At 31.6% G+C, this 17,134-nt stretch overlaps 1 protein-coding gene across 1 annotated transcript in view; it reads left to right on the top strand.

Moving 5' to 3' along the window:
* Positions 1–2,103: 2,103 nt before the first annotated feature.
* Positions 2,104–17,134, top strand: part of LOC134725439 (RNA helicase aquarius-like) — a 52,099-nt gene continuing 37,068 nt past the window's right edge. The window contains exons 1-12 of the mRNA XM_063589254.1: positions 2,104–2,192; positions 6,021–6,139; positions 8,958–9,017; positions 9,656–9,696; positions 10,108–10,143; positions 10,769–10,814; positions 12,162–12,236; positions 13,616–13,747; positions 14,495–14,563; positions 14,867–15,044; positions 15,687–15,865; positions 16,429–16,542. Coding sequence (XP_063445324.1) covers positions 6,074–6,139; positions 8,958–9,017; positions 9,656–9,696; positions 10,108–10,143; positions 10,769–10,814; positions 12,162–12,236; positions 13,616–13,747; positions 14,495–14,563; positions 14,867–15,044; positions 15,687–15,865; positions 16,429–16,542 — 996 coding nt within the window. The 5' untranslated portion in view covers positions 2,104–2,192; positions 6,021–6,073. The remainder of the gene's footprint in view (positions 2,193–6,020; positions 6,140–8,957; positions 9,018–9,655; positions 9,697–10,107; positions 10,144–10,768; positions 10,815–12,161; positions 12,237–13,615; positions 13,748–14,494; positions 14,564–14,866; positions 15,045–15,686; positions 15,866–16,428; positions 16,543–17,134) is intronic.

Below are 17,134 nucleotides of genomic sequence, written 5' to 3'. Positions count from 1 at the left end.
AAATAACTGTTTATAAGACTGAGATTAAAAAAGAAGATGTGGTGGGATTGCAAGTGAGACAACTTTTCACAACAGACCAATTGACAAAAAAATCAACAGCTTTTTATGTCACCGAACATCCTTCGAAAATTAGCAAAGCTCATGCCGCATATAGTCAGCTATAAAAGATCCCAAAATGAAAAACCTTAAAACAATTTAAACATAAACTGGCGGCACATTTTTTGTTTAAAAAATGAACGAATTATGAAACGCAACACTAAACATACATTAAAATGTGCCAAGATTAAACATGTAAGCGGGATCCCAACCCTCCCGTTAACCTGGTGCAATGATGTAACAGTACAACATGAGCACGAACTATAAGAATCAGTTTAAAAAGGCCCAACTCATCAGATGGATACACATAAAAATACATATAACAAAAAACACATCTAGTGGAGGTGACCGGGTACTTGTACATCCCAACAACAAAAAGACACGAAATACAGATCCTTTGTTTTATCCGACATCTATATTCTGATATGTTGCCTTTAGACTTGATGCAGACCACAAGGTCTCATTGCAGTCTTAATTTTCCTATCGAAAACATTCTTTTATTTATAGCGCGATGACTTTTTTTTTATAAAAATGTGTGTATTTGGTTTTTGTCTCGCCAGCGACAAAATGCGTTTACGGATTATTATCCGGCGGCGGCGGTGAAAACATTTGCCATAAAGCTTTATATTTCAGAAGATAGACGACATGAATGTTTCTTGTATGCAGATACTTAATATGTTACGGAGGTTCCGACTGCCATATGTCCATTTGTCTTTGACATCATTTTTATGGTTCAGCGACGGCTTTAGACAAAATTGTTGTTTTTTGTCATGTGAATTTCTCAAATTGTATGAGTATTTATGGATATTTGTATCTGGTTTTATAGGTTCTTTGCAACGCCATCATGTCCACCAGCCAATGATCAAGGTTAAAGTTATGTGATTATTAAATGTCAGATTCCCATATACCTTTTATAAGCAGGAGGTCAACGGTATTTGTTGTATGTCGGAATAATTGTAATGGGGAAAAGTTCAGTCTGGTAGCCTTGACCTTATTTTCATTGTGCATTGGTATTTTTGTATTTTGGTCTGATTTCAAGTACTTTAAGCAATAGCTCAACTAGATTTGGTATATGATATGATTGTTATGTGAACATGTCAGTCTGACAGGTTTCATTTGACCTCATGCAGTTTCAAGGTGCATCGGTCGATGCAAGGATTTTTTGTCAATGTTAAGTTTCTGTGTTTTGGTCATTTTCAATTATAATTAGCGATAGGTAAATTATATTTGGTGTTTATGGAATAATTGCAATTTGTAAATATCTGTCTGACAGGATTTATCATACCTTGATCTTATGGTCATGGATTTAAAAAAAAATGTGAAGCTTAATACTAGATCATACTAAGGGGATACTTGTAAAAAAAACGTTATCTTTAAGACTTTTTGTCTTTTTTTTTTGTTCTCTCTGAAGGTATTTATAAGCAAAATCTCGAAAGAGATCGATTTTTGTAAAATGCAATAATACTCTTATTAGTTGTCAGATTTATAGGAAAGTAATCTATCGGATAAATTAATTTCCTTTAAATCTGACAACTAATAAGAGGGGCGACATCAGAGAGTGAAGAGAACTTGCTACTTGCAGGACACTTTCCGTAAAAACAATTCAATTTGACAATCTTTTTTCATTTTTTTTTTAAATTTCCAACAACAACAACAACAACAATTTTTATTTGTCAATCAAGACGCCCCGAGGAGCAGTACAATTACAGTTTAAATTAAAGTGTACAAATAATTGTGTTGATTTTTTTCATTGAAATTACAATATGAGGCATTTGCCTCATTTGACTCAATGTAGTTTCGGCCCTGATGTCATGCTTTTATTTTAGTATCTACATAGGATCCACGCTACCTCCAGAGTATGCTTGAACTTGTTAACAAACAAAATAGACTGCAATTTGTTCTTTTTCAGGAAATAAAAACTAAAACACAGCGGTGAACTCGAGTGCTCTTACTGTGTCCGGAAGTTTATACATTTCATATCCGTAAATTGTTTCTGTTATTACCTACGTCTTCACAACTTCCGCTGCATGTGTGAGCGACGATTTTGAATCGTTTTGTTTGAATGTACTCGTTTATATTCTGATTTCAGAGGAAATGTAAGTTATGTCAGATTTGATCAAGAAATGATTTTTGTTTTAATTCACCTCGGTTGTACATCAAAACGCTTAACCATCCTGTACCTTTCAACCAAACTTCTTTCAGTTTATGACAACTCACTCCTCCACTCCAGCTATCTGTCTTCTTCTTCTTCTTCCATATAAGAGTTGGGTCCTTTAATGAAACGTTTAAACTCTGCGGGACTACGCATGGTGACATCACATATCTTGTCCCCTAAGGCTATATACAGTATTAACAATAAAATCAGGTTGTTACGGTTAAAATTATGTACAATCGTCCAGTCTGGTATTAATGTGTTGTCTGTAGCCCTGAGCGAAAATCTTCAACTGATCCCGCTTCAGCAACCCTGGCAGGTAATGTATTCCATTCCATGATTGTTCTTGGAAAGAAGGAGTTCCTGTAGACATCACTGGTGACCCTCTGTTGGTAAAACTTGTGTCCTCCACGAGTTCTACTGTCGCCACCTTTGAGGTAAGTACTCTTGTTGATGTCTATCAGCTCATTCTGGATACGATAGAGCATGCATAGCCTGTTGTCACGGCGTCTTGTCTGTAATGTGTCCCATTTAAGATATTCTAACATTGTAGTGACGCACCCTGGTGTGCGTGATGTGTAGTCATTATAGACAAATCTAGCAGCTCTCCTCTGTATAAGTTCTAGAGTGTTGATGCTTGCTTGGTTGGTTGGGTCCCATATAGTAGAAGCATACTCTATGACAGGTCGCACGAGTGTTGTATAGCCAGCAGCCTTTACTTTCCTGGCACATTCTTTAAGGTTTCGTTTGACAAACCCAAGTGTTTCGGTTACCCTTTGCTGTAACACTCTGGATATGTTTGTTCCATGAGAGGTTGTTTGATATTGAAACTCCCAAGTACTTGGCACTATCTACTGGTTCGAGTATGTGTCCATGTAGAGTGTATGGGTATTGTAAAGGTTCTTTGTTCTTTGGTGGTATGCGAATAATATTGCATTTTGTTGGATTGAATCTCATCATCCATGTTTTTTCACAATTTTCTAATGCTTCAAGGTCTTTCTGAAGTTGTTCTGTATCTTTGGCGTTACTAATTTCCCTGTATAGTAGACTGTCATCAGCAAAGAGGCGGACATCTGATTGAGTATATTTGGGCATGTCATTGATGTATGTTAGGAACAATAAAGGACCTAGTACTGTGCCCTGTGGCACACCTGACAGAACATCGTCTTGTTGAGATCTAGCACCTTCCAATACTACCTGTTGTTTCCTTTTCAAGTCCTGAGTTCAAGTACTAACTTTTTTTAGTGTACTTGGGATAAGTAAATGTACTATAAGCAAATAGGTGCACTTATGTCAGAATGTTATATCATACATATATTTAAGCTTAAACGAGTCATATTGCAATGGAAACTGGTTTTTGTGTGTAAATATATTTTCCTTTCATAGTTTGTCTCATGACGTTATACTCGCTAGCTCAGCTGTTACATTACTGGCAGAGAGGGTTTGCCCTGTGCTTTTGCATCAGGACTTCTGAAAGCATACTGACATATTGTCAGTGACAATAAAAGGAGACAATAAATGATAGGTATAAGAAACCTCGAAATGTCTAGTGATGACGATTTGCCAAGCAATGTATTTGCTCATATAACAAATAACCAAGATTCATAAGACAGTTTCATATTTAATAGACAAAGACAATATACATACATGAATATCACAGTATAACGATCTCTATAATGTGAAAATTCTTTACAAATTCAAAACATTTTCAAACTTCTCCTTTTATGATAAAACGATGTGGTAGAAAAAATACCAATAAAAAGTTAACCAATTGAAGCAGGGCTTTGGCCTTAGTGCTATCTGATGGAACAAAATAATTTGAGATTAGAATTTAAGAGGTTTCCTTTGAATGAAAATATTTAAGAGTTGTAAACTAGTCCGCTTTACCAATAAATGAATTCAATCAATCAAGTTTGGGACGAGATAAAAAACATCTGAAACAGTTTTCCATATCATTGACCAGTTCAAGACCTTAAATAAAACATGTGATACTACAAAATTCTATTTCAGAGTAAGGCACAAACAATTCAAAAGATTGATGACCGTTACTCTGAAATATCACTTTCAAAATGAATCCAATCTCTTTATAAACCCAAAATCATAAAATATCCAGCTAGTGAACAATTCCCTCTATTTATGTTGAAACGGAAACGTAAATTAAATTTTAGAAATGTTTGACTCTAAAATCGAAAATAAATTTCACATGATAAGAAATAAATATTCAAGTCAAACATTGAAATACAAAATAAAATGAAATTTAAACGGCACTACTTACAATGTACCAGTATGATCATGATGAAAGTTTTTCCCAATCTAAAGAAATACTGTCCAGACCAGGTTTAAATATTCAGTCAGGACATTGAATCTTGAGCACGAGAAAAACTATCCCTGCGAAAAAGTTCCAGGACAACTACATGTATAGTGATATATAACAGTGTAGGACACAGCTGGTCGCCTGGTCGCCAAATGCGACCAAAACCTTGATTGGGCGATTAGAAACTGTCAAAAGATACAAAGTTACTGACCCAAAAATAAATCATTGGGCGAGTGCATTATTATTCTCAAATTCGTAATTACTCCTATTAATAACACACCCCAACTTCGGAACAATCATTTTCGGATATCCTCTGGTCACATCACAGGTGTTCCATAATTGGAAGGATATACATATATAAGAAGAATAAGTGCAATAGAATATTAACATGGCGGATGACAAACACGTAGCGCGTGATATTGCTTGTTTAGTGGGTCAAATAAGGCTTTACTGCCAATGGTGATCGCTAAACAAATTGTGTTTTATAAAAGATAACAACAGTCATTGACAGTAAAATCTCGCCTGACCCACTAAACCAAATAAGGACAAGCTAAGGGAATTATGAAAAGAACTCCAATCACGGATACAAATGAGAAGCTGTCAAAATATTTTTCACGGAACCCCCAAGGACAGAAACAAGTGATAAGAAATAATTACGTTTATAAAATGTCTTTTGATTTTGTTTTGCACTGACATTTTGTACTGAAATACAAACTTTTGAAATGACTGACTGGATAGAATATCGCGGAAATTCTCAGTACTAAGTTTAATATATCAATTTGCAGAAAACTGTTCATGTTTAATTTTAAACGCAACAACAAAATCCTCAGTGATGAGCACTACATCACTATGCAATCGAAACTGGTAATAGAACTTCACTTCTCGCTACTTTCATGGAATGAGAGGTCACCTTTTCCTCTTCAAAACCCTATATTGATCTATTTTATAGGCACTGGACAGTGAGGTTTCATGTGGGTTTTTTTATTTTTTATGACTCAACACGGAAAAAAATTTGAGTAAAATAATTGGGCTAACAATTGGCATTTTGGGCCTGTGAAGTAATTTTTTTACTGGCCCAAAAAAAAAATTTCGGGCCTGTCTTCGGCTGACCCGACTGTCCTACACTGTATAATATCTAAAAATAGAAAAAGGGGAATTGATGATGATCCTTAAACGTTACAATATACTTCATTGTTGTACTTATTGAAAACTGCTATTAATGATGAAAGGATTTTTTTTTACTGTAAGGCCTCCCTACATCAACATAATGCTGAAGCCTTTTTATTTTGTCTGGACTTTTCATACAGAATATTTAGCAGCACATTGAGACCCATTTTTGGCATGAAATTTCATTGTTGGCTAGAAGTTATATGATTCCATTAGAGGTTCTTTTGATTTTCCAAGATTCATCACTTCATGAGAGATAAAATATCAAGTTTATAAATATACATTATCCAGATATAGTACTAGAAAAAGATGACATTGGTTTAGATTAAAGAAAAACATATATAATGGCAGAAACAAAGAAAGCAAGACCACTTACTGTTGATCAAATCCAAGAAGACAATATCACACAGGTACATGTATAGTATTTCATTTTAAGCTTAAACAAGATAAAGCCCAATTAATTTGATGTACAAAATTATGAAAGATAATTCAGATACTGGAGTTGACTTTATAATGTAAACAAACTAATTTTTGGGAACAATTTATAATTCAGGAGTAGCAGAACAAATCAAATTTCAATGTTCCAAAACTTATGAGACTTGGATCTTCCCTTTTATGAATTAAACATGTTAGGAAATAAGAAAATCACTACAATAAACTGCTCTAAAGTTCGATCTTGAGGGGCGGGTCTTAATCAAATTTTTTATTTAATATAAGATTTGGCTATATTTTTTATAAATGAACTTTATCTTATACTTAATAGAAAAATGAAATAAAAAAAAAATGGGTTCACCATTCATTTACACTCACAATCTGCCTTTGAAAGAAGCATACATTTTTGTTTATGTCCTTTTTTACAGAGGATGACCTTGAGGTCACTCCGATGTATTGTTATCGCTTAAATTTCCGTCATTCATAAATTCTAGTCAAATTAGTTTTGGGTTTTCAACACCAGTGAAAAAAGTGCATTTTCATACCTGCGATTTCTGTTCTCCGGTTGTACGATGTTTCAACAAAATATGGAATCATTTCAGTTGTTGATTTAGTGGTGAAAATTTGACTGAATTATATCTTAATAAATACGATTTTATATGTTTAATTGGTGTTTCAGAAAGAGGTCATGTGCTCTTGTTCATTCATAAAATTATCGTTCATTCATAAATTTATCGTAAAATAAAAATCACTACACAGGTTATACGTGTAGTGTAAATGACCACCTGTAATCTAAAAATAGCGGTCTCACTAATAACGTCAAGAAGAACTTTTAGCGACAAGAAGCGTCAAGAACGGACAAGAAGAATAAATTAAGCGACAAGAAGACTATTTAGCGACATGAAAACTTCTCGTACCGTATGAGGATGACCCATATCAAATGAACAATTATGTGTGGGACTTAGTTTTAAGAAATGATGTCAAAGTAACACTATGAAAATATTTTTAGTAAGCTGAAATATATATTTATTTTTTACATGTTTATGTCTTGTAAGTTATTTTATTTCTGTCCCATTTTTCAACATTAGCGTCTCGAAAGGTGAAATGTTTTAACTGAATGGTTAATTTAAATTAATTATGAAAATTGTTAAAATTAAATAAATAAAAGTAATTATTGCCCAGTTACAAACACTACCTGGGGATAATCCATAATTACCCCCAACTTTAGCCTGGTAAACTTGTTGTCTCCTTGTGAAATATAAAACATATTAAAAATGATTTCCTGCTTAAGTCTTTAATTGATATAAAGTCAAAACCTTCTTGCTTTTCACTAGACAACCATGTCCTGTCAGGTTTAATTCTTATAAATGTAGACGAAAAATAAAAGTGTCCCAAAACATTAACATGGCAGCAATTGCTTTTACAGCCTATTAGACTTTGATTTTTTTACAGAAGAGTGTCCACCATGCACTTGCACTGCACTATAATAATAGTAGAATAGAATTATCATATATACAAATAGATGAAAATGACATTTATCGGTCGACCAACTGTCTATATCAATCTGCTCAGCTCTTAATAAAACTCCATATCACGGCTTTGTGACGTCAAATACGTTGACCTGGCCTTAATAACTTTGACCCGGACATATCAGCGACGTCATAATGTTTGTACCGACGTTGATAAGTTCGGGGCAGTCAACTTCCGGTTGCTGATGAAACTAAGACAATACTTCCAAAAGACGCAAATGCAGACCGATAAATCGATTATCAGGTTATCGGCATATTAATATTGTAAAATATCAGCTGCTCGAAATAATATGAAGGCTTTTTGATCTCGTTCGCTGCGCTTACTCGACAAAAAGCTTAATATTATGTCTCGCAGCTGATATTTTACGATATCAACATGCAGACAACCTGATAATTGGTACATACATGCAATCGTAATATTAATAATATATATAACAACAAACCAGTGTATTCTCTACGACTATTATTATACAAGTATAATAGTCCAAGGTATACTGATTTCTTGCACTACAATATAATAGTTATTACGGTGAGGTTGAATTTCCTGTCATTTATTCATCATCCAAGCACGAACTTGTATCAGAAAAAAATATCTCTGTAAATTAACCCAAGTTTCAGGTATAGAGATGTGATCTGTTTCTGTGACATGTGCTTTTGACCATCCACAAGAACCTGCGGTCATCCGATGTTCAGTACTTCAGTACTTTGTTTTCTGTTGAACTAATAGGAGAAATAGAGGAATATTGAAATAAAAAAAGAACTAAATTACAGAAATCGCTTAAATTTTACACTTATTTAGTTAATGAATAGCTTAATCGAAAACATGAAATATAGGTCACCTTTAAGTGAAAGAAGATATTTCAATTTTAATGCCAAAAAATATCATTTTTGCACCAAAGGGAGATGATATGGAGCTTTTTCAATAATATCTACATTTTAAATGTCACCTTGGGTCAAGACAAAATTGATTTTTTTTGGAATGATTTTTGTACCATATGATAAAGTAACAACTGCTCAAGGTAGTTAATAAAATTTGTAATGAAAATTAAATGTTTAATTTTTTCTTAATAATTTTATACCCGCATGTCTCCTTAGATCAGAATATGCATGAAAATAAATAATTTTACAGTAAATAATTTTTGCCAAAAGATATTACATTTTTAATTAACTAGAAATCCAATTTTTATTGGAATATTAACAATGATTAAGTTTTAGAGTGTTTTGTATCAATAAATTGTTCATGATATCTTATTAACATCTTCTACAGTTGGCAGGATTACATTGGTCCCCAGAAGCTTTGAAGAATGGGACAAAGTTTAAACCACAGGTATTTCCATATCTACCAGTGAATAAATATCATTTTCAGGTCATGTTTGAAGCAACTTTATATTTTTCAATATTTGAAAATAAAGCAAGCTTTTGAAAGTAAAGAACAAATGGCATAATGCATCAAGTTTTGAAAAAGGGCTAAGTACAAGAAAACAGAAATGGCCATGTGTAATTTATTAATTTCAGTTTCTGTATGAAATGTTTAGGTGGTTCTTGTGTTTTCAAATTATAATTATAAGTATTAGTAAAAACTGAATGTGTTTTCTTGTTGTAACAAAATTGATTTATACTGTATTGTTCTAGAAACCTAGGAAGGTCTTTAATTTACATTTTCATTAATTTGAGACTGAGTTTGTATTGATAGTACTGTGGATTCATTTATTTTCGTGGATACCAATTTTCGTGGTTTGAGGAAAACTTGCATATTCGTGGATATTTAATTACTTGGCTTTGGCAAAGTCTGCATACATTCCTTTAAGAAAATTTGCAATTCGTTGAATATTTAAATTCATGGTTTCCATGTAACAAGGAAATCAACAAAAATTGGTATCCAATGAATATTAATGAATCCGCAGTAATCATGATAATTATTTATATCTGTTATCATGTGAGTGAAATTTTAATCTATATTTGTAGTTGGTTGAAGAAATATATAGAACAGAACTGGCCAATACTGGGTAGGTAATACACATCCAGGGGTAGACATAGTCTTCCATAAAATAAAATTCTGCATCCAACACCAAAGGAAAAATAGCATTAATAACTAAAGATAAAAACTGAGAGGGTGCCTGACTTGAGACTGGCACATATTATTATAAACAAGAGCAGTGAAAGACTATTTTAAGGACTTCATAATTCCCTTTAAATCATACATTAAGATATTACAAAAGGTACACATAAGAAAGCATTATATCAAACAATTGAAAAACACTGGCCCTAATAATACTGTTATGTTGGATGACAAGTACGTTTATTTTTTTATATCTTCACTTCATCTTACTAGTAATACTCCTTTACATGGCTGTTAAACTTGACTGTGGTTTAACACTATAAGATTCATAAAATGATTTTTAATTATTTTTTTCTAGATTTTCCACAAGAAGAAGCATGATGTTAGAATTCAGGTATTACTCATATTATAAGGTTTCCTTTCAGTTGTATTACCATTGCTCAGAATTAAACTTTGTCTTCAATATATATATGTTTTTGACACAGATTTATCACTAAAGTCAACAATGACCAATGGTGGATGAGTTTTCCATAAAAATCACATTGAATGACCTTTTCCTCTAACAAACTAACAAACAACTAAGGCAGATGTTCTTGTAACCAGGCCACACCATATTTGTATCACATAAAACATTTTTTTCAAGCCAACCTTTTAATTTTTGAGTGACCAGAATGTTTTAGTACATGTACTACAAATTCAAAAGTGGCAAATCAAGAAGCAAAGAAGTACATTTGTAATTGTAGAATATCTAATTTATTATCTACATTCCAAAAGAAATAGACTGCAAAAAAAACATGCATCTATTTCTGGAAATGCAAGAATAAGAATAAGAATAGTAACACATATTAGAGACATGACTTTCAACTTGCAGCAGATCAGTTAGTGAACTGAAATACACGTTTTAGTAGGTTCAGGAAAACACCATAATTTTAAATTTCTTTGATATTTATTGATGTAAGATATTGTCTGATTATTCTTGTGCTATAAATTATGATAATATATCTTTCTTTTTCTTTCAGTCAGTACCTAGAAAATTATTTATGGCCAAATTATGATTCAGAAAAGGTAATTTTATATAGGTTTCAAAAAGATACCAGTACACAGTTGTTATTTATTGTTGAAAAGTGGTCAAGCTATAGTATTATTGTCGATTTCTCCCCAATGCTTGTCAAGTGTATAATTTAAAGTCTTATGGTGGTACCCAACACCTGCCCTAAAATTAATTTGGCTTGTATAATTTTCATAAAATTTTGACATAGTATTTACTTTGACCCTCTGACAAAAATATAAAAATTTCAAAGAATTTGAACCAACCATTTTATCAGAAAAATTTCACTGGTTATATAGCAGTTTGACAAACACTAAGTTTGATCATTGAGAAGCTTAATATTCTCTTAACAACGGAACGATATTAAAACATTAAGCTGATTTTATAGAGTTATCTCCCTGTAGTGTTAGGTACCACATTAAAAGAAAAGAAAAGAAAATTTAGTAAAAAATATTTAGTTACAAGTATTGTTTTGTAAGTTAACAACTATATGTTACTGTATTGCCTTCAACCGTTATCTAATGACAAGTTCTACATAGTGAAATAGATACAGTACACAAATATGAAGTAATTTCAAAGTTGGTTAAAAGGTGATTTTTGACATTTTACAAATTTGAAAGGAAAGAACAAATAAGCAGAGCTCAGGTCAAGCACTCTTCATCTAACCATTAAACAGGAATTGTAGAAAATTATGTTTGCCAAACAAAACAAAAAAAGGAAAAGGATCAACAGTTCTTATAATGAAAAATATTTTTTTTATGCCCCATCTACGATAGTAGGGGGATATTATGTTTTCTGGTCTGCGCGTCTGTTCGTCTGTTCCTCCTTTCGTCCGGCTGTCCCGCTTCAGGTTAAAGTTTTTTGTAAAGGTAGTTTTTGATGAAGTTGAAGTCCATTTGACTTCAAACTTGGTACACATGTTACCTATGATATGACCTTTCTAATTTGAATGCCAAATTAGAGTTTTTATTTTAAATATGACTTGTGCAAAGAATATAGAGAAAATGGTAAAAACTTGTACTTCTTTATTCTTCTTATTCTTTAATTTATTACAGTCCGATCATAATGACAGGACCAAAAAATTAATGGAAGATAATCAATCTAACAATTTTGTTGTTGTCCCTATTAAATATGAACTTAATTTCCACAAATTGCTGAAGAATAAAAAGCAATTTGGGGAACATACCCATGAGTCATTGAAAACTGATAGAAATTTAGAAATGTATCATAAGGTCACCTTAGAAGACAAGTGTATTTACATAATATAAAGCTGATTATTTAAAAAAGCAACTGCATTTATCCTTTGTATATTTTTACATAATTTGATGTCATTTATAATGTTATATTTCTACTTTTGTTTGTAGTGTTCATATGCTCATCAGTTGTCAATAGCTGCCATGGTCAATGAGAAATTTAGAGAAAGAGTTCCTCAATGGGAGGTAAGGTTATGTAAAAGATCTTTGATTATAGATTACATTTAAAAAAATATGAATGACAGTAATGGCTATATGTCATGGAAATAAGAAGTTGTGGTTAGAGTGCCTATGAGACAACTCGCCATCCAATTCACAAAGCATAAAAAGTAAACAATTATATGGTAGGTGAAAGTACAGCCTACAACACAGAACCATGGCTCACAAGAAAAGAGCAAGCTCTAAAGGGCCCCAAAATGACTAGTGTAAAACAATTCAAATAGGAAAACCAACGGTCTAATCTATATAAAAAATTTGTAAGGGTTCCGCGGAACCCAGTGTCTCGCCTACTTTTGCTGTAAATGGCAGGCTCAACAAAAATGAGGGAAAAAATCAATAAAAATATTCCTCTTGATACTATCTAATGATTGTAAGAAGCTTCTGTCCAAGTTTGGTAAAAATCTAGAATAATTAATGAATCTAATAAATGTTTTGAAAACTTTAACTGCAGACTATGTTAACTGTAAACTGGAAGAAGATCTAAGTTCATTTATAAGTAAAATACAGAAAAATGGAGTTATCTTTTTACAAAATTTACTTCTGGATACTATCTTATGATCATAAATAAGCTTCTGTCCAAGTTTGGTACAAACCCAGGATAGTTTAAGAAAGTTATTAAAATTTTAAAAACTTTAACCACAGAGTGAATGTAATGATTCCCTGCAGAAAAACTAAGTTCATTTAAACTTCAAATATAGAAAAAATAGATTTATTTTTTTACAAAATTTACTTCTGGATACTATCTTATGATCATAAACAAGCTTCTATCCAAGTTTTGTACAAACCCAGGATAGTTTAAGAAAGTTATTAAAATTCTAAAAACTTTAACCACAGAGTGAATGTTATCTTTCCCCGCAGAAAAAACTAAGTCCATTTATAAGTAAAATAAAGAAAAAATGGAATTTTATTTTTACAAAATTTACTTCTGGATACTATCTTATGATCATAAACAAGCTTCTGTCCAAGTTTGGTAGAAATCCAGTATAGTTTAAGAAAGTTATTAAAATTTCAAAAACTTTAACCACAGAGTGAATATTTGTGGACGCCTACGACGACGACGGAATGTAGGATCGCTTAGTCTCGCTTTTTCGACTTAAGTCGAAGGCTCGACAAAAAGGAGCCAACGGCTACCATACATTAATAAATAGTTCTGTATTTTGCATTAAAAAGACTCCTTGTTTTAAAAATTTGTGGACAAACCTGAAAGCAAGCACACTGCAAACGTATAGCTGATATTTTTATGTTTATATTATAACAATCTTTCTAAGCAAATCTTACAAACATATCTCTTATGTGGAAAAAAGAATACATTGGAAGTAACTAAAAAAAAAATTCTTTTTTTCCAGACATTCAAGCGTAGACCTGAGAAGTTTGCTGATTTTTTTCATCAAATGTTACAGGCTTGTTTACATGAAGGCAAGCCTTTCAGAGAACAATCATTGTTACTCCTCTTTCTAATTCACTGTTTCAATAGTCTGGTAAGTACAGGCATAGTATATGTTATATACTTGTATGATTGTTGTTTTTCAGATAACTCAGAACAGAGGAAGTTGTATATAATTTTATTACTTCCAATGTTCCAGTTTCTGTGTTTTTAGTCTTCCTGTTCCAGGGTCATTTTCACATAAAAACTTTAAAAAAAAAAAAGATTTTAGCTACCCATACTGATTTGTTTATAATTTACGATCAATTTTTGTGTTAAGTTTTTTTTTGTGAAACCAACACCGGATACTTAATTTTCATTGTATCATTATTTAAAGAAATCAAATAAATATTGAAGGTTTTTTGTTGAAGGCATTTTCCACCATCTATCTATACAACAAACAGGTAGTGGAATTTTGTAGGATAAGTTTTCATTGCCATGTATTTCCAAGGAGTCCTCTGTAAACAATTTGATATATAAAGTTTGTTTGATGCTACATAACTTCTATCCTCTTATTATGAATCATAAAAAGAGTTTTTGACAGAAGATACAAGAATTCTGCAAATAAGACAAGATCAGTGATCCAAATTCCAATGGTGAATCTGACATTGATTTTCCAAGATGTGTTACAAGATAAGCATGTCTCAAACTTTGGTAAGAATGAAGTGTAAATGCTTCATTATGTCATGGATATGTTATAATTTACAGGTTATTTTGGCTCATGAAAACAATATCATAATCTTTTTTCACGATTTATAAACTATAAAACAATTATATATTCTACGATTTCTTTTTTAATCAGGAAGTGGATTTGATCAGAGAACAAGTACAAAGATTGGTTTCCTTACCTATCTGGAATAATTTGTTGCAGGTGAGATGTTGTTAGGTTATTTACATTTGAAAGAATCTCAAAAGAGCTTTTATTATCTCTTGTAGTTATATATATTAAAGTAACTATTTATTTTTTTGTGTAAACTTTAAAAAATTTCATTAATCTTCTTATAATCTGATTTGCACTTTTCAAAGTAGTCACATAGTTAGTGTTATAAAATATATATATAAAAAAGGTACTTTGACCTTATGTTAAACAAATTGTTCTTAAAAAGCAGACATTTAAATAATATAATGGTAGCATCATGTCAACAGAAGCACTAATTCTACATCATTATTTCAGGGTAGAAGAGAAGAATTATTCAAAGGAAATCCAAAGTATAAGAAATTCTTTAATCTTCTGAAGAAAAATGATGCAAAACTGGATGAAAAGAAAAGGGCAAAAGTTCATTTTGAAAGAGAATTTTTATCACAAATGCTGAAGAAATTTGACAAAGTTTTAAGTGAAATAAAAGAAACAGGTAATCTTAAGTTATAATTGTCGATTCATCAGTTAAAAAAGCCTGTAGTTTAACAATTAAAACCACATTTGTTTAGTTCTTGTTGAATTTAAGAGGGAGATTTTTTTCTAAACCTCCTGCATGGACAATATTACAGAAACTGACAAGTTGTCACAAGACCACTGATTCTTCATCATGAAATCTAAAATTTTACCATTTCTCTTTTTATATGTTAACCAAAATTGAAATTTTTTATGTTTGGTAGATGTAATAGAAAATTATGTTTTAAGTTGGAAAACAAGAATAAAAAAGTCAATCTTATAATCAAGAAGAGCAGCTGTTGCAAACATATACTTAATTATAACTGTTACAAAATCTTTCTTTTACCAACTTACCAACATAAATGAGCATATGATATTTTATATCTGATTGCCAATACCAATATCTTTATTCTCATAACCATTGCAAATACATAGGTACATAGGTACAGAGAGAGAGCAAAATATAAAAAAATTACAAAAATAATACAAACCTTGACTCATTGCACTAGTAATACCTGTTGTCAGATAGCCTTGCAGAAATGTGTTTCATCATTCATTCAAACTGTAACAGTTGTCTAGTAAACATGTAAGTAAAGACTGTATTTGTCATTTTAATTTTCAGGGAAAGTGTCACCTGACAAAGTGCAGTATTGTGAAAGATTTATAGAGTTACTGATAGATATAGAGGCACAGCTACCCACCCGTAGATTTTTCAATGCCCTATTGGATCATTCCCATTGTGTTGTTAAATGTCAGTTGTCTCCCTTGGTCAAGAGAAAAGAAGGAAAACTTTTTAGTGAGGTTAGTCTCATAGCATACATTTGATCTTGCCTTTTGCATTGCATCTTTATTAAATGTAAAATTTTAGTCACATTTTTCTTGGGAACTACAATACATGTACTAGGATATCTGAAATTTGGTTTCAGGGGTTCATGCAAGTCAGCTTACTCAGCTATATTGCCTGATGTGTTTTCAAATTCATTACTCGACAATTTCCTGTTTACTGAACACTTATATTTTTTTACACTATTGATTATCTGGGGTATCATCAGTGATCAGTAGCTTGCAGTTTATCTTGTTTTGTCTGCTTATAATTTGTTTATAATGGGATGCTCTTAAAAATACATTTTTAGACAGAGAAAGGTCAGTGCTTATTTTTGCTGTAAACTAAATAACATGATTAAGGTTAGCTCCTTGCAAAAAGGTGATTTGATTATTGATGTACATCTTGTACAAGTAATGGAAATAACATATTTATTGATGATTTTTGAAATTTATTTTAAATTTCATAAATATCTGAAAAATGAAGAATAAGGGTTACCACTCTACATGTTTTTTATGAATTTAAAATTTTGAATTTACAGTTGTTAGACATGTTGAATGCCTACACAGAGTTTGAGATTGACGACACTACAGGAGAAGCTCTGACAATTCATGACAGACTTGATATACACTACAACAGAATACTCAAATTACAGGTACTGTTCTACGTCTCTGCTTACTTCATAGTCTATATTTTTAAAGGTAGAAATAAAACACTATGGTAATCTTATGACTGACATATTTTTTCTTATTGTAAGTAATTTTTTTGCGCCAGCACCCTTTGTATGCCCCTCACTTTTACCATCCATGAGTTATGCCACTTTATAAACAGTAAAACTATAGATAGTTTAGCAAATAACATAAGACTGTGTTACTCAAATTTATAAAAAAAATCTTTAAAAGTGCAATAAAATAATAATGAATAGAATTTAAAGTGCTTTAACCAAGTGAACATGCATTGATGTTTTGGTATCTTTGATTAACATTTTAAGAAAATGTACCATTAATACTGAAATTCTGCTCGAAAAAATGTTCATACGCGTTATGACCTGAGATTTGATTCTTCAATGCCGGTCATGACCTGCATTTTCATCATCACAGGTTGACAGTTATGATATTGTGGTCACTTCAGTAGATGTAAAATATGGTAAAAAAAAATGCATCAATACATAGCAGGCTATTATTTGAACTTGGAATTATTTTTTATTATGGAATTTGCAAAAGTTCTTGTGCTTGAATTTTTGATAA

This window comes from Mytilus trossulus, chromosome 7 (genome assembly GCF_036588685.1).
Source record: "Mytilus trossulus isolate FHL-02 chromosome 7, PNRI_Mtr1.1.1.hap1, whole genome shotgun sequence".
In the NCBI taxonomy this organism is placed as follows: Eukaryota; Metazoa; Mollusca; class Bivalvia; order Mytilida; family Mytilidae; genus Mytilus; species Mytilus trossulus.
Note: the sequence above shows the minus strand (reverse complement) of the source record. Positions and strands in the feature narration are given on the sequence as shown.